We start from the raw sequence: 17,444 nt of genomic DNA, 5'->3' as shown, positions 1-17,444 counted from the left end.
GCTACATGGTCACTGCCTATTTTGCATATTTTCATTGGTGAATAATCAAGAAAAACACTTAGAACAAATTCGAACAGATACGCTTCATTTTTTAATCATTAAGCAAATTTTTATTCTTGAAACGACGACAAAAAGTAGACTAATGACGCGATAAATAAATAAGACAACAATTTGTTTCTTGAATCTTTAATTCCGTCCACGAATGAAAATAATTTTATATAATTTCAGTCTTTCTTATTTTATGTATTTATAAAGTAAATGTCTCAATCAGGTCCTTGTCGCGTGTTGCGACCACTTAACACTTCCTTCAATAATTCACCAAAGCGTTCACACTTGACGCTAAATTATTCACCAACTCGGCAACTTTCCTCTATAAATTAATCCCCGGAGAAAAATCCAATCCAGTCGTGTTCCCAAAATGGAGAAATTCGATTGGATCGCACCCATGGGGACCAACCTCTTCATGTTGAAGGTTGCAGGGATGTGGCCTCTTGGTGGGACCTACACCGCGAACGTCTACGCCTTCTACACCGCCACCTGCATCCTTCTCTTCATCTACTGCCACAACTTCTTCCAGACCTTCAACATCTTCTTCATCCTCGACGATATGACCGCCGTCACGGCGACGATTTTCGTGGCGTTGACCGACTTGATCGCCATCATCAAAACCCACTCCATGATGGCGAACGTGACGACTCTCAAGCAGATTTTTGTTGACATCAATGTGGACATGTTCAAACCCAGAAATGAGCAACAGAAAGTGCTGGTTGAGAGGAGAATACGTCTTTGGAAGACAGTCTACGGTCTTTTTTGCTTCATGGCTTTCTTCACAATCCTCTTCTGGGGGATTTATCCTATCTTGGACCGCTCAGTCAAAGAGTATCGTTTGCCGTTCTTGGCGTGGTACCCGTATGACACCAAAGTGTCACCCTACTACGAGGTCACCTACGTTTACCAAATCGCCAGTGTGGCCTTCATCGCTCTCGCTAATCTTCACATCGACACGCTGACAGCGGCTCTGATGATGGTTATTTCTTCGCAGTGTGACATCCTGTGCGACGAGCTGGCCAGTCTTCACTTAAAGGAAGACGTCGGCGGGGGATTTATGGACTGCATCACACACCACCGCGAAATTTTAAAGTAACTCATCAAACATCTCCGACATTCTTGTTTTCCAAAGAAGTGTTCCAGGCTTGCCGCAACCTTGAACCAATTCTTCAACATCATTGTTTTCACACAGTTCTTCACCAGCGCCATCTCAATCGGACTGACAATGTTTCAGCTGACAGTGGTGAGTCAACCTTCCAATTTTTCAAAAATGCTTGTTCAAACAGGACTGTTCAAGGTGGCACCGCTCAGTACCGAGTTTTATTCGCTCCTGTTCTACGGATCTGCGATCGTGGTGCAGATTTTCATGTATTGTTGGTTTGGAAATGAAGTGGAAGTCACGGTAACTGATTCGAATTTCTTTGTTCGATAACTTCCTAGAAAGTGGGTCTGTATCCATAGTTCCATAGTTCACTTCATTTTCGCTCACTGTCTTTCATTCACTGGTTTTCATTCACTCGTAAATTTTTCCAATTCTTTCTGACAACACTTTATTGACGTTGCAGAACTTTGTTTATTTTGTATTTTATTTTTCTCCCTAGCAACAGATTCATCCAAAAATGTAGATTCATTTTTATTTAAAATTTCGAATACAAAGCTACAGACTCACTTTCTAAGGAGGTATCGAATAAAACCAGATACAGCACTCGAGAGTAAAGCCGCTTTCGTTCACTTGAATTGCATTGCCCACTCAGTTCCGTTTCGAAGACGCAATTCGCGTGAGCGAAAGCTTTGCCTTCCTCACTCTTACTGCAAATATTGTAAATTGTAAATGTTTTTATTTCAGAGTCAGAATATCCCTTACGCTGCTTGCGCGTTCGACTGGACAGACGTTTCTCTCGAACTGAAAAAGAATTTAATCTTCTTCATTGCTAGAACTCAACGGCCGCTCAGGATGTCTGCGTTCAACTTGTTCTACCTCACTTTGGACACTTTCACGAGGGTAGGTTTTAGCAGATTTTGTTAAGAATTAATGAGAAAAAAATTTCAGATATTGAGAACTTCATGGTCTTACTTTGCAGTACTTCACCAAATCAATAGAAAATAACTAAGTGTTTTTAAAGTAAGAACTTAGTTTGTTGACACACTTAGCTTTCCACAATCATTATCACATTTAATTTTTTTGCCTAGAATGTAATTTTACTCTGTAAAAACCTAGAATGTATTATTTTTCCAAAATAAATAATAAAAAGTGACCACACTATGCACATATTTTATTCACCTTTATCTTAACAATAAAATAATAATAAAAACTTAAAAACAAAATTTTTCTTTGTAACGATAAACATTCCTCTTGTTTCTAAACCCTTAATTAGATTTTTATTTTCTTCTAATTACTAACTATATACTTTGATTTCGTGGGATTCATTCAGCTGCAGAATTATTTTTTCAAAATGAAATAATAATAATTTTATAATAATTTTTAAGACAACTGCATTCGACAACTTATTTCACTTCTTGCTAATAAATACACGCAAAAAGTATAAATGAGAATATTCATTGTAAAACAAAAAAATTATCGCGATGGTGCGCGTGTGGCGTGGTGTTAACTAACGTATTGCGTTGACAGTGTGAAAATGAGTGCCAATGGTGTAGACAGTTGTACCAACTGATTATTTGTCCAATTTTATTGTCTCTTTCCATCTCGCTAGCGTTCCAGATAAATAAGATATGACTGTTTTTCTTTCACTTCAAATGGACGTCACGAGTAAACCGTCAGTATTAGACGAAAACGATGTTCACAAGAAATGTAGACCACATCGAGGTCTACAATAAAATCTATGTGGTATATGTCTAGCATTTATAGGTTTGGAGATATAACTATTTTTGTGCGACTATAAAATAAAATCCTGGGTTGGGAAGGCGTTGGAAACCGTCAATCGTTGTGCTTTTTTAAAGCGTAGATTAATTGGAGCAGCTAACCTAAAATTTAGAGCCAAAAACTCTTTCCTTTTTTTTTCATTGCAATGATTTACATTAAAAATAGAATAACTTAACGATTCCTATTCTCGAAGCAAATATCTAAGGACACCCTTTGCTGAAAATAAACATGTTCAATTATGTCCCAATTAAACATCAACAAATGTCATTCGTGTCTAACGGCGGGAAATTTAAATTTTACACTGTTCTAAACGGTTTAATTTTTCCAATGCCTACTCAGTCCAGGATTTTATTTGAACGCGCGATTCTTTCATATTAATGAAGCCACCGCAAATATTTTTGCAAGGTAATAATTACAAGCTTTAAGTCCTGCAATTTACAGAAGATTTATTTAATCCATTAACGCAAAAGTAAAAAAAATAGTTTAAATAAAATTATATACCTGGATGCGGATCCAAGAGCTGGAATGTTTTTCCATTAACGACTCGTTTGTTGAATTGGGAGTTTACCATCAAGGTGAGTACCATTTGGTGGTACTTTTTTGAATCCAATGTCACCACTTTGCAATCGTTTCATTGCAAAAACTCTCATTGTGGGTTTTATTTGTTAAAAGCAAATAACAACAAGGAACTAGACTCTCAACAAAACACTGCTGGTTGAGTGATCCCACGCCATGACATTTATTTAATAAAAAATTAAATTCAGATATAGTTTACCCCTTTTCTCTTTGAAACCCTTAATTAGGATTTTTTTATTTGTCGAGGCCTAATTATCATCACATTTCGTGGGAAACAGTCAGCTGATGCAATTATTTTTCCAAAACAAAAATAAACAGGAAATTTAAACTTTGATTAATTTAAATGAACCCTCCCATTGACCGTTTCTTGCGCTGGTGACCATCCAGTCTCCGTGAGAAACAATCACGTGGTAAGAGAAAACCATGAATAATGAAGAAAGAAGTGTAATTATCTCGGACGAAAAATTCCCCGGTTGGTCTTCCGCCATGAATAAACAATAATCCATTTTCGATAAAATCGTAGCGATTGGTAAAAGATTTGTCAGTCTGTCGGTCGAGATGGAAAAATTCGATTGGAAAGGTGCCATCAAAGTAAACATCATGATACTGAAAATCACGGGTTTGTGGCCCAAGGGAAACGAGATTTACAAGTTTAATCTCTACACGGTGTACTCGTTCGTGTTCCTCAACGTCTTCGCCAACGCTCATAACTTCTTTCAAACGGCGAACATCCTAGTCGTCTACACAGATTTGCAAGCTTTGACTGCGATCATCTTCGTCACCACCACAGATTTGTTGGCTTCGTTTAAAATCTACTGTTTCATTCGCAACATCGCGATTCTCAAGAAGCTGATGGTCAAGCTGGACAAGCAAATTTTTCAACCAAGAACTGAGAAACAGAGGGATTTGGTGCGACCAAATCTGGAGTTTTGGAGGTTTACGTACGTGGCGTTTTGCATTCCTGTGGTCACGACGCTGGTCTTGTGGGCAATTTTTCCCATTATGGATGGTACTGTTAAAGACCATACACTACCATTTTCCGCTTGGTACCCGTACAATACCAAGACGTCTCCGTCGTACGAGGTCACTTATCTCCACCAAGTCATCAGCATCTGGCTCCTCGCCATCGCCAATCTCAACATGGACACTTTGATAGCGGCTTTGATGATGTACATTGGCTGTCAATGTGACATCTTGTGCGATGACATGAAAAATCTAAGAAATTCTGTTGAGAGTGATTTCAATCGGAAGCTACTGGATTGCATCGAGCATCACAAAACAATCATGAGGTACCAGTACAAGTCCTCTAGACCATTTGAAAAAAAATTGACGCTGTTGCAGGTTCGCGAAATACTGTAATAAGTTCTTTAGTGATATTGCTTTGGGGCAATTTTTTGTAAGTTCGGTGTCTTTGGCGGTGGCGATGTTTCAGCTCACTCTGGTAAGTGAAGAAGTGTTGTAGAGCTCTTCCTAAATTTCTTTTCCAGGTTTCACCACTCAGTGGCGAATGTTACTCACTTTTGTTCTACGTCTCGTCAGTAACTGTGCAAATTTCTCTGTACTGTTGGTTTGGCAACGAAGTCGAGTACAAGGTAAGTTTTTGCTAATGATAACAGTCTTGGCGTTTAATAAAAACCAAAGGAAAACTCAAAGATCTTTGGAATAAATTGTAAATGTAGAATGTAAAGAAAATAGTTAACGTTCTTGTACCATCAGTAAAAGGAAACGAATAAAAAAATAATCGAAAATAGTTTTGAATGATTTTTGAAAAATGTATGATTTCGGACCCACGAAAAAGTGTCACAAATCTTCAGGTTTCGAGGAGATTTTTTTGACAATTGGGCAAAACAATTAAAATGTCCACATTGTAATTTTAATGCAGATTTATTTAGTAAAATAATTTCAATAATAATGTAGCATAAAAAATTTCTTGCTCATATCTGCAATAACAGGCTTAAGTTTGAATTGGATTTTTCCTTTAACAATTTGGTTTAAATTGTATAAAAATGTTGTGGAATTGCACAATGTCACGTTGTGGCTCTGTAGTTTAATGATAAAAAGCGTATGGCCTAAAAGTGATTCTTGAGGGACTCCTGTTTCATTGCAGCAAATCCTGATTTGACTACGAGTATGTTCCATCATTATTGATGCACATTTAATTTTCTTCTTCTTCATTTTACGTAAACCTTCAACTGTTGATTTGCCGTCCTCAATATGACTATGTCACCACGTCCGGATGTAATGCTGAAAGGAAATGTTTGACAAAATCTTGTATGACCTCGTTGCCATATCTGCATCTTTTAGGTGTCTTGCACTAATAATGCAGTCAATGGGACCTGAAAACTTCGAGTCCAATCGAAAAAATTCTGAAGAAAAAATCTTTCGCCAGTTTTTAGATTAAAATCTAAAATCTAGAGGTCTAGTTGTCGAAAAAGTATATCAAAGAGATTACACTGATCTCTATTAATTCTGCGTAAAAATGAGTTAAATATTTTCTGTAGTTAATTAAATTCTAAACAAATTCCGTCATTTGAGAAATTTCGGTAGGACTCATGGTTTTCACGATAATGCCCTTAGAAGGTTCGCTCTTACCACGAGACAAACAATTAAGTGATTCAAATGTTGCTGCAAAGTTGAAGCTGTCTATTGCTACAGGATTGATCAGATTTTCACATTCTTTTTTTTTATCGAATCAAATTATCTATAAAATGGCGCCAGAAACATTAGAATTGCTCAATAATTACAAAAGTTATAGATGTTCAAAACTGATACCATATGTCAGGTCCGTTGGAAATATCTCTATGAAGTTTTTGCCCTGCACTTCTGCAATTCTCTATTTTAGAATCTGCGTCTCTAATAGGTCCATTATTGTATTCAATTTGGAGTCGTTTATGGCTATCTCTTAAAGCACTCGTAGTTTAATAGATCTCTAAGAAAATTTTTATCAATATATCAGTGTATTATTGTCATTTACACCAAAAAACTTCCAATATTAATGTTCAAACTCTACTTTTTAACATATGTTGCAGATGTAGTTGCATCCGTTACCTTGAATTACCAATTAATACAAAATTCCCTAGAAGTTGAAAATTTAATTTTTTTATTTAAAAATTAAAACAAGGGTGCAAATTCTAAAAAATAACATAAAAAACTTGTTTTATAAGGGCATTGGCGCACTCGTTCCATACAAAACTCCCCTACGGGTCGTTTTCTACACCTGGAACTCGTGCGCCAAATCAACCCTTATAAAACTCGTTCTTTAATATACTATTATCACCTCAAATCTCCAAAAAGGATGTATAGATAAGGATCATGACAAATTACAGTAAAATTCTAAATACAGGTGTCCTGTTTTATGGAAGAATTAAAGCATCCAGTATAATAAATTACGTCCAAATGTTGTTTTTAACTTTGTAAGTATTTGTAAGGTTAGAAAGATAAACGTCAGATATGTCACCTGCGTTTATGCGAAGAGGGATGACCAAAATTCTGCAAAATTGCGCGTTTGTTTCATACGCGTCTAGGTTTTTGTATCTGCAGCCACGTTTAACACAGTTTTTTCTTTTTTCTTGCAAACCAGACATCTTCCAAGGACGAGTTTCTCCTTACAACATTTTTTATTGACGATCAATTTTTTGATATAAATCTTAAGTGACTCAACATTTTAAAAAGGCATCTAAAAATTACGTTTTTAAGACTTGGGTTATTGCATTAATGGGATTTTACTCTTCACCGTCTAGAATATCTGCATTTTAAATTTCACAAAAATCCGTTGGAAAATAACCGAGATATTAGGCTCGAAAATCTTAGCTGAGACCCCTGTATTGTAACATCATATTAAAGACAATTTCATTCACTACAAAAGCATTAGAAGTTGAAACTTTTAAGATGGAGTTTCTCTGAGGCGACATTTAGTCGCTTGTAGCGTCACGTGACTAAAGATGCCAACGGGATTGTGTAGAATTTGAATTTCCCGCCGTTTGACAAGAATTACATTTGTTGGACATAATTGAAATGTTTGTTTTCCGCAAAGGGTGCTCTTAGATATTTGTTACGAGAATGGGAATCGTTAGGTTATTCTATTTTTAATGTAAAACATTGCAAAGAAAGAAAAAAGGAAACATTTTTTTGTTTCAAAATTTTAGGTTAGCTGTCAACATGCTCCAATAATTTACACTTTAAAAAAGCACAACAATTGACGGTTTCCAACACCTTCCCAGCGCAGAATTTCATTTGAAGGCGCGATATTAATTACATTAAATCATATTCAGATTATTTTCACGTAAGACTGACACAAATCAGAGTTCTCTGATTGTGACTTTTCACCCCCCTAGAGGGTGTAACAGGGCGAGTTAGACGTGAAAATTTTGAAATCTTCATTTGTGACTCTAAATTTGTGAAAAAACACTTTTGAGTAAGAATTTTTCCATCAGCATTCTAAATTTACCATTTTCTTAAAAGTGATATTTGGCGAAAAAAAGACATCAACTGACGCGTTTCTTGTTTGAAACTGAAGTATGTAATAACAACAAACCATAAATATATATATATATATAAATAAATAATTTTTGATCAGAAAACTTCTTTAGGCGCATCACACGGACAGTAAATTATTTTCATGCGACACGCTTAAATCGTCACGTGACACGGTAAAAACATCACACTAGATTTGCAAAAATCACCTTGTATAATTTGCGTAGTAAAATATGAAGCGGAAAATGGACAAATTATCATAATAGTTGCTATTTATATCTCACCTAATCAAACCATCGAATTCACCCATGAAAATTTGGTAATTTAAATAATATAAATTATTTATGCCTTGTTCCTGATTGCTCCAAGTACTATCATCCACAATAATATAATTTATATAATATATAGAAGATTTCACTTCTATTGTGCGGTCTTAAGCACACACTCTGTTTTTTTTTGTTGCGAATTTAACATCACTTTGTGCGTTAGATATTTAAGAGATCATTTAATACTTGAGAGTCAACTCTGTCCACATTTTATAGTCGTTTTATTGCAAAAGCACTCAGTCTTGTTTTACTAAAAAACACACAACTACGAGACACTAAGCAATAAGGGTGAGTTGTCTGACGACAACAATCCAGTAACTTAAATAAAACAAATAAATTCAAATACCATCTTAACCACCCTCTCAATTCATTTTTTTTTCTTTGCTGGGGCCTAATTATTATCCGGATGTCACATTACGTGGGAAGCGGTCAGCTGCTCCAACAATTTTTCCCAAAACAAAAATAAATATAAAATTTTCTCGATGAAAACTTTCATTAATTTAACAAACCCTCCCATTAACTGTTTCTTTCGCTGTGAGCAACCAGTCTTCGTGAGAACCAATCACATGATGCCGCCAAACCATGAATAATGGAAAAAGAAGTGTAATTATCCGGGATGAAAAATTCCGGTGTTGCTCTCCATCATGAATTAACAATCATTTATTTTCGATAAAATCGCCGACTCTTGAAAAAATATTCAGTGTTTTGGCCGTGTCGTGCAGTGTTAGTTTCGGCGGAAATGGAAAACTTCGACTGGAAATTGACCATCAGAGCGAACATCTTGGTACTGAAAGTTGCGGGTTTGTGGCCGAAAGGGAGTGAAATCTACAAACTCAACCTGTACACTCTGTATTCTTTCGTCTCTCTCAACCTCTTCATCAACGCTCACAACTTCTTTCAAGCGGCCAACATCCTCTTCGTCTATACGGATTTGGAAGCTTTGACGGCGCTGATCTTTGTGACCATCACAGACGTGTTGGCGTCGTTCAAAGTGTACTGTTTTGTCCGCAACATCGCCATCCTCAAGAGACTGATGGTCAAGCTGGACAAGCAAATTTTTCAACCAAGAAATGAGAAACAGAGGGATTTGGTCCGACCAAATCTCAACTCTTGGAAGTACACGTATGAGGCGTTTTACATTCCCGTTGTCACGACGTTGGTCTTGTGGGCAATTTTTCCCATTATCGATGGTACTGTTAAAGACCGTAGACTACCATTTTCCGCTTGGTACCCGTACAATACCAAGACGTCCCCGTCGTACGAGATCACTTATCTCTACCAAGTCATCAGTATCTGGTTTCTTGCCATCGCTAATCTCAACATGGACACTTTGATAGCGGCTTTGATGATGTACATTGGTTGTCAATGTGACATCTTGTGCGATGACATGAAAAATCTGAGAAATTCTGTTGAGGATGACTTCAACAGGAAGTTACTGGATTGCATCGAGCATCACAAAACAATCTTGAGGTCAGTTCAAGTCCTTTGGGCGAGACTGTTTGAAAACATTTGTAACGCTGTTGCAGGTTCGCCACAAATTGTAATAAATTTTTGAGTGATATTGCTTTGGGGCAATTTTTTGCTAGTTCTGTGTCTTTGGCGGTGGCGATGTTTCAGCTCACTCTGGTGAGTCAGGAAGTTTTGTTGACTTGTTCCTAAATTTCCTTTTCAGGTTTCACCACTCAGTGGCGAATGTTACTCACTTTTGTTCTACGTCTCGTCAATAACTGTACAAATTTCTCTGTATTGTTGGTTTGGCAATGAAGTCGAGATCAAGGTAAGTCTAGGATAAGTTTTCGATAATCATGTCAAGATTTAATAAAAACCAAAAATCAAGCTCCAACAAACTCAACTCAAAATATCAACAAGAAAATAATTCATGTTCTGACACGACCAAAACAATACGAAATGCGATAGTGATGAGTTATTTCAGCGCTTTTGTAAAAATTCTCTTGCTGCTCGTCGATATACATATTTTTTCTTTGTTTTTTGATAATGTGGATGAGCGCTTATTGTAAATATTACCTTGTATATTGTTTATGTCATTTTGTTTGATTTATTGTATATGCATAAGTTAATAATACATAAGTGGAAATTCTTTTCGTGCGTACAATAAATCAAAATATTCTCTTAATCAGTGTTACCGTGAAGAGTTGGCACTGCAGCTCAAAGTGTTGGCGCGAAATTTTCTTGTATAGTAGGAGTACAAGATATTGGAGACGTCTTATGCAGGTCTTTGTAACGTACTAATATTTTTATGAGGGTTGGAACGTTTGGGACAGGCCGTTGCTGTCGGCCGTCATAAAGAACTCAAATTATTGAAGGTTCAGAAATGGGCCGTATTTAAACATTTCTCACTGGATGGTCTTTAAAGCATTTGTGCTCTGCAATTTTTGCGAAATAATAAACAATAGGTCGCACCGATCAGAATTTTCATAAATGTCAAAAACAAAATGTTTTGAATGTGAAAACAAGAGAAAATTTGGATACAAGTAGAACGTTAGATAAAATTTTTAATAACGCTATAACTTGAAAACAACTGAAAATCGAATAAGAACCTGTGAGTTTCTTTTACATTATTTTCACATCTAAATACACTCATGGAGTTTCTGCCGTTCCTCCCGACTAACCCTGTATATTTTTATTCATTTATTATTTATAATTATATTTCATTGGGAAGATTTGACAAAAATTAAAAAACATGTCCTGCATTTCTTTCGATAAGCTGCACAATAAACTTGTAAAAATTTATTAAATACAGGCTGTTTGATAAACCCATAACTTTTTTATTTATTATCCGATATCAATTAAAAAAAAACAAAGTTATGATTTTTCATGCGCTACAAAACAGCCATAACATTTTTTTTGCGCTATCTTCAATAGCTAACGATAGTCAACTTTTTTTAATGGACACATGAGTTTTTTAGGCTTAGTCTGGTAGGGTTTTTTTTATGAATCTAATGATGTAGTAAAAGTTATCATTTGGTCGATAGCTAACTGAAAAAAAAAAACAATTTTTAATTGTGATTATGAAAGTGTGCCGTGAAAAACAATCAGAATATAAAGTGCGGTAAATGTCATCCAAACGTCAGCTTAGAAATTTTCATCTGCTCTTTTAAACTTTTTTTATTTATAAAATAACAACATTGCCAATCATGCAAGATAACAGTAACAGTAGGATAAAAGTAACAATTAATTGTTACTTTTTATACAATAAATAAACAGTTGACGCATAACGCAGTTAATTACAATTACATTAATACTAATTTACATGATTAATACAATACAACAATAGTTATTTATTGTATAAGTGTTTTAGATAGCATTTTATCCACGCAAGAATTTTTAATCGCGAGTGCGAACGCACGAGCGTTTAATATTCTTAAGTGGATAAAATGCGACTAAAACACGAATGCAATACAACGTTTTATCCACAATTACAGCGATTTAAAATCAGATTCGCCAAAATTTCATCTCATGTCATCAAAAAATGATTTGACATTACTCTCTGACAGCGGATGTCACCTCAAAAATCATTGAAATTAACTAAAAAACATCGGAGGTATTGAATAGTCGCTATTTATTTTTGATTGTTTATCGACTCCATTTGTACAAAACGCTGTGCAAGTTGGTGAAAATGGAAGAAAGATTGATTTAAGATTGTATTTTTTCATTATTCCACTAGTGGAATAAAGTGATTTCATTATTCCACTAGTGGATAAAGTGTTACTTTATACGGTTCATAAGTGTGGATAAAACTTCAATTATAAGGTAATTGTGGATAAAATGCTTTATTTTGCCCTACGGGCTTTCGGATTCCTGGTTACAAACATAAACATAAAAATGACAATTTATTGTTCTCCCTCGTTACTCTCGTTCTCTATCCTTTCTCTCCTCTTCCTTATTCTTTCATCCATCTCCCTGCCGTCTTCGCTCCATTTTTCTCCCCATTCCCTACTCTTTCTCTCTCTTATTTCGCCGTATGTGTTCGATCTTCTCACTGTCCTCGCGTCACCTCCTGCACCTTCTCTCTCTCTTCTCCTTCCTTCCCATTCCTGTTCTCTCTCTCCTCGTCCCCACCTCTGCAACCCGCTATCATTTTCCTCTCTCACACACACTCTCTCCCCTCCCTATTGTACTTCGATTCTCTTATTCTCTCTCTTCTCTCTTACTTATCTGTGTCTTTGTCCCTCTACCTTTTTATTCACCTTCTCCTTGTACATTTTCTCGCCGGGTCGTCTTCTTATTCTTTCCTTCTTCTAGAAAATTTTCATCCCATCTAAACCAGTCTCCGTTTATCTGTATTTTCCTGTATCCCATTTTCACACTTTTTCCTCTATCTCTCTCTTCTCTGGCCAACTCTCTTAACTTCTTTTGTGTTTCCCTTTCTTCTTTTGTCAAATCGTCATATACAGGATGTCCCCAAAAAAAAAAAGACGAGTCCATAACTCCCTTATTTATTGGAGGATTTTAATTATCTATACACCAAATTAAATGGTTTTTAATAGGCTACAAAACGGGTTAATAAATTGACGTATAGTTCCAAGGGCTTCAAGACTAAACTGTCAAAATATTTATTTTCAAATGGGATTACATACTTTTTTTTAGTAATTCTGATAGAGATTTTAATTCTAAAAACAACAATGTGTCACAAGTATAACTTCACATAAAAAAAAATAACACTAACTTTAGAAACAAATGGCGACTACCAAGCGAAAAGCTATCAAAATGCATTGCATTACAATGTAATAACCAAATTAAGGTAGCTGGAAAAACAAATGACAAATAATAACATGTGGGATTGCGCAGATATGCCCCCAATGTTTAGCGCAAAATGGAACATAGACGATAGTAGCGTTTTTTTACATTTTTTTTTGTGAATTTTTGGTATTTAAGTGTATACTTGTGATACACTGTTGTTTTCAGAAAAATCTCTATCAGAATTACTAAAAAAAAATATGTAATCCCATTTGAAAAATTTTTTTTTGACAGTTTACCCTTGAAGTCCATGGGGCTATACTTGAATTTATTAGGCCATTTTGTAGCCTATTAATAATCATTTAATTTGGTGTACAGATAATTAAAATCTTCCGATAAATAACGGAGTTATGGACTCGTCTTCTTTTTTGGGGACACCCTGTATATACATCCTCTCACCTTTTTTTTCCTTTAACTTACTCTTACTTAGCATTATGTTCTTCTTCTGCTCCCAACTTTCTATTTTTGCCAGCATCATCTTATCTTTATTTATTTTAAATGCTTCTTTTACATTCACTTTCACCCCTATCTCCCTGTCTAACCATTCTTCCACCCCCCTCTCTATATTTCCACTTATTGCCCCTATTCTAGTTATTATAACATTATTCTTCCTCTCCTTCTTTTCTCTTTGTTCCATCTTTTCCTCTACCATTGCCATCCTTTTCATCCAATCTGCCTTCTCCAACTGCCCTTTTACTTCTCTTCCTCTCATCTCCTCTCTCACTGTCGCCAATTCTTTCCTTAGCTCCCCATTCTCCTCTCTCACTGCTGCTAATTCCTTTCTTAGTGTTTTGATTTCCTCTCTCATCTCTCTTATCATGGTTGTTTTAATTTCCTTATCCATTTCCTTGCTTTGATTTTCTTCTTCGCTTCTATTTGGTGATCTTCTCGTTCTGGAACTATTTCCATGATTAATATAGTACGTTAAATATAGGGGACAAAGTAGGTGAAGTAAAACCATTGAATGTTAGGAGTTATTTTCATCAAAACATTTTTATTTCTTTGCACATTAATATGCACTTGATCTTTAGGAGAAGACAAAAAAATCGCAATTTTGTACATAAAATTGTTCTTTGACAATGAGAATGGTCCAAATATATACTATTAAAATCACGCTAGTTCCTCTCTGAATATATTTTATGGCTGTTTTGTAGCGCATGAAAAATCATATCTTTGTTTTTTTTTTGTTCATTCAAATCGGATAATAAATAAAAAAGTTATGGATTGAGGCGTTTTTTATCAAACAGCCTATACAGTGGATCCAACAGGAAGCCCTCTAAACCCCCGAATTTTGAAAAGCATTCATTCTTGTGATCGTATGTTTAAAAACTTTTTTGATTGGGGGATTTAAATTTCCTGCACCTTTAACAGAACACATATCTGCAGAATTTATAGACATAGATTTTTCGGCTTTATTGCTTTTCTCGTCAACGACTACTTCCAGCACGATGGTGCACCACCTCATTTCAGTAGAGAGGTGTGAAAAACGATGTCTACAGATGCAACATTTCAGATGACACCAGCCTTAACCTAAATTTTTTGATAATGAAAACTCAAATCTAATAGTGATGCCCTTCTGAAATTGGTAAAATTAAAATTATAAAGTCTTGTAACTCAGTTCTGTAACCAGTAGTAAATTATTTTCTTCTATTCTTTGACAACTTATTCTCGTCGGCAGATGCCATTTTCCTCTGGAGCGCGAGTTTTGAAAGACCTTGTATATACAATATAATGTAAAAAATGTAGGGCTCTAAGTTGATCCTTGAGGGACTCTCGGATTTAATTTCTTCCGTTACTTCTACGAAGTGCCTGAATTTGTTGTGTTAGACGGAACACAACTATTACTTCAAATTTTATTTTAAAATTCTACATTTTACAAATACCCCTGAATTGTTGACCCACCGTTTTCAATATCGCTGATTAGTTATCACATTATCTTCTTGTGAAACTAAATCCTTTTCTAAATCATGATTTCTAGTGCTCCGTACCAATGAGGGAACGTTTTCTAAAAAAAAATAATTTGTATTGTACATATATTTACTAATGTATTTATCTTTCATTGAAATTGCGATTAAACATTTTATGCAAGCCACTGTCCATACTTTATGATAGTTTTACCGCAAAAACACTCAACTTGATATTTCTAAAAAATAAATGTACTAAATAAAATCACATGTCGTATCTTTTGACGTACCACTGTTGCCATTTATTGGAAAATTGCAAACCAACTGAACTGTAAAACTTTGACTGACAACATAATAGCTCGCAATTGAGAAAAACTTTAATCTAAAATTAATTTTCCTAACCCTTACCCACCCCACATTTTCCCCAAAACCCACAATTACAATTTTAACGTAATTATCATCCGCCTTTCGTCGACAATTACTACATACATTTTTTTAATTAAAACTCTCATTAATTCAACGAAACCCGCTTATTATCTCCGAGAAAGCGATCACGTGAAAATTCAAACGGTATGAATAATGAAAAAAGGACATGGTTATTTGACAAACAAAGTGCTTCTTGTTCACCGCGACATTAATAAAAAATCTCAATCAATATATCTCGGGAGTCGTGAAGAAAACGTTCAGTATTTGGAAAAGCGCGTTTCGGTCATAATGGAAAAGTTCGACTGGAAGCTCACCATCAAGGCGAACATTTTCTGTCTGAGAGTGGTGGGTTTGTGGCCCCACGAAGGCTACAAACTAGACTTCTACACTGTCTATGCGTTCGTCTGTTTGAACGTGTTCATCAACTGCCGCAACTTCTTCCAAGTGGCGAACATCTTCGTCGTCTACGACGACCTGCAAGCTTTGACTGGACTCATGTTTGCTTCTTTCAACGATGTGTTGGGGTCTGTCAAGTTGTACTACTTTGTACGCCAAATGCGATTGTTCAAGCGGCTGATGGCGCAACTGGACCAAGATATTTTTCAACCCAAGACCGTCAAACAAATAGCTTTGGTCCAGCCGGGTCTCTTCTCCTGGAAATTCGTTTATGTGATGCTTTGGTCGCCGATCGTCATGGTGCTGCTTTTGTGGGTGGCCTTTCCCATAATAGATGGTACCGTCAAGGAGCACCGACTACCATTTGCCGCGTGGTTCCCGTACGACACCAACATCTCACCGCTCTACGAGATCACCTACATCTACGAAGTCATCGGTATCTGTGTCATCTGCACGGCCCATATCAACATGGATACCATGACTGCGGCTTTGATGATGTACGTCGGTACTCAGTGTGACATTTTGTGCGACAATTTGAAAAATATAAAAGGTGCAGATTACAATAAAAAACTAATCAGGTGTATCCAGCATCACAAGATCATCGTCGAGTAAGCGGGATGTTGACGTTGCGAAGTTGGGTTATCATCATATTGTTTTAGGTTTGCCAAAGATTGTAACACATTTTTCAACGTGATGGTTTTGGGACAATTTTTTGTTACTACGGTGTCGGCGGGACTGTCCATGTTCCAGCTGACTTTAGTAAGTTTTCAATATTTTTGAGTGGGATCGTTTTGAGTGGGATTTTTGTGTAGGTCCCTCGGTTCAGCAGCGAATGCTATTTTCTTCTATTCTATGTGGGCTCGATTACGGTACAAATTTTCGTGTACTGTTGGTTCGGTAACGAAGTGGACATTAAGGTAGGAATAAAGAAAATCTCTTTAGAATTAAGTAGTGCCCGAATTGCAAAAATCATTTTGTGTAAATTGGAAATATTGTTCCCCGGTCAGATACTTTTTCTTATTGTTATTGAAATGGGATTATAAAATTGTTCTTTGTATTTCAGTGTCACAATAAGCATTTAGTGACGCTGTTTTCAACTAAATAAACTATTAAGGAGATAGATTATTATTGTAACAAAATTTAGGGGACAATTTGAAATTTAATTTTCAATGAAATCTTCATCAATATCATTAAAATAACAGTCACTAAATAATAATAACTTGTTCCTTCGACAATAGACTGTCTTGTGCAACTCGCATAACAATATACAGGGTATCTATAAATGATTGTAAGGTCCAGCTTGCTATGAAAACTTGTCATATTTTGAATGTGCTGCTTAATACTGAATGTCACATTTTTAGGTTAGGTTGTTGAGTTTTAAAGTGAGACAAGTTTCAACTGTGTTTTGCTCCCGCTAAAGTTAATATTTATTTAACAACAGTCTCTTTCACTTTCCCTCAAATCCTCAACAATTTCATCAGATCTTGGTGGTCGTCCTGATGAATTAACCTTGCTAACTGTTCCAGTTGTTAAAAACCTGTTTACAATTCGCCTAATGTAAGTCAATAAAGAATGATCGAGAATGTTGTGTGGATATTTTGCCCAAAATTCATTTTTATAAACAGATAATGAATATGTCCATTTACCATTAATAAA

General features: G+C 35.7%; 4 protein-coding genes across 4 annotated transcripts; all 4 read left to right on the top strand.

Annotated features, from left to right (window-relative positions):
* The first annotated feature begins 5 nt into the window (after positions 1–5).
* LOC138133181 (odorant receptor Or1-like) lies at positions 6–2,155 on the top strand. Its single transcript, XM_069051023.1, has 6 exons — positions 6–37; positions 406–1,140; positions 1,192–1,291; positions 1,346–1,450; positions 1,895–2,050; positions 2,099–2,155. The coding sequence occupies exons 1-6, from the start codon at positions 6–8 to the stop codon at positions 2,153–2,155; spliced, it is 1,185 nt and encodes a 394-aa protein (XP_068907124.1).
* A 1,908-nt stretch (positions 2,156–4,063) lies between these two features.
* Positions 4,064–7,466, top strand: LOC138133093 (odorant receptor Or1-like). Its single transcript, XM_069050929.1, has 4 exons — positions 4,064–4,794; positions 4,847–4,946; positions 4,993–5,097; positions 7,431–7,466. The coding sequence occupies exons 1-4, from the start codon at positions 4,064–4,066 to the stop codon at positions 7,464–7,466; spliced, it is 972 nt and encodes a 323-aa protein (XP_068907030.1).
* A 1,498-nt stretch (positions 7,467–8,964) lies between these two features.
* On the top strand, positions 8,965–10,096 carry LOC138133013 (odorant receptor Or1-like). Its single transcript, XM_069050828.1, has 3 exons — positions 8,965–9,774; positions 9,831–9,930; positions 9,977–10,096. The coding sequence occupies exons 1-3, from the start codon at positions 9,044–9,046 to the stop codon at positions 10,094–10,096; spliced, it is 951 nt and encodes a 316-aa protein (XP_068906929.1). The 5' UTR covers positions 8,965–9,043.
* A 5,584-nt stretch (positions 10,097–15,680) lies between these two features.
* On the top strand, positions 15,681–16,893 carry LOC138132935 (odorant receptor Or1-like). Its single transcript, XM_069050713.1, has 4 exons — positions 15,681–16,396; positions 16,448–16,547; positions 16,601–16,705; positions 16,852–16,893. Exons 1-4 carry the CDS (start codon positions 15,681–15,683, stop codon positions 16,891–16,893), a joined length of 963 nt encoding a protein of 320 aa, XP_068906814.1.
* The last annotated feature ends 551 nt before the right edge of the window (positions 16,894–17,444 follow it).

The sequence above is a fragment of the Tenebrio molitor genome, chromosome 1, assembly GCF_963966145.1.
Source record: "Tenebrio molitor chromosome 1, icTenMoli1.1, whole genome shotgun sequence".
Taxonomy (NCBI): domain Eukaryota; kingdom Metazoa; phylum Arthropoda; class Insecta; order Coleoptera; family Tenebrionidae; genus Tenebrio; species Tenebrio molitor.
This window is presented reverse-complemented; position numbering and strand designations above follow the sequence as displayed.

Coding starts and splice junctions, on each gene's coding strand:
- LOC138133181 (XM_069051023.1), top strand. CDS start 6: ATGGTCACTGCCTATTTTGCATATTTTCATTG. Junction 38..405: donor TATTTTGCATATTTTCATTG/GTGAATAATCAA, acceptor AATCCAATCCAG/TCGTGTTCCCAAAATGGAGA. Junction 2,051..2,098: donor CTTTGGACACTTTCACGAGG/GTAGGTTTTAGC, acceptor AAAAAATTTCAG/ATATTGAGAACTTCATGGTC.
- LOC138133093 (XM_069050929.1), top strand. CDS start 4,064: ATGGAAAAATTCGATTGGAAAGGTGCCATCAAAGTAAACATCATGATA. Junction 4,795..4,846: donor CATCACAAAACAATCATGAG/GTACCAGTACAA, acceptor ACGCTGTTGCAG/GTTCGCGAAATACTGTAATA. Junction 4,947..4,992: donor CGATGTTTCAGCTCACTCTG/GTAAGTGAAGAA, acceptor TTTCTTTTCCAG/GTTTCACCACTCAGTGGCGA.
- LOC138133013 (XM_069050828.1), top strand. CDS start 9,044: ATGGAAAACTTCGACTGGAAATTGACCATCAGAGCGAACATCTTGGTA. Junction 9,775..9,830: donor CATCACAAAACAATCTTGAG/GTCAGTTCAAGT, acceptor ACGCTGTTGCAG/GTTCGCCACAAATTGTAATA. Junction 9,931..9,976: donor CGATGTTTCAGCTCACTCTG/GTGAGTCAGGAA, acceptor TTTCCTTTTCAG/GTTTCACCACTCAGTGGCGA.
- LOC138132935 (XM_069050713.1), top strand. CDS start 15,681: ATGGAAAAGTTCGACTGGAAGCTCACCATCAAGGCGAACATTTTCTGT. Junction 16,548..16,600: donor CCATGTTCCAGCTGACTTTA/GTAAGTTTTCAA, acceptor ATTTTTGTGTAG/GTCCCTCGGTTCAGCAGCGA. Junction 16,706..16,851: donor GTAACGAAGTGGACATTAAG/GTAGGAATAAAG, acceptor TTTGTATTTCAG/TGTCACAATAAGCATTTAGT.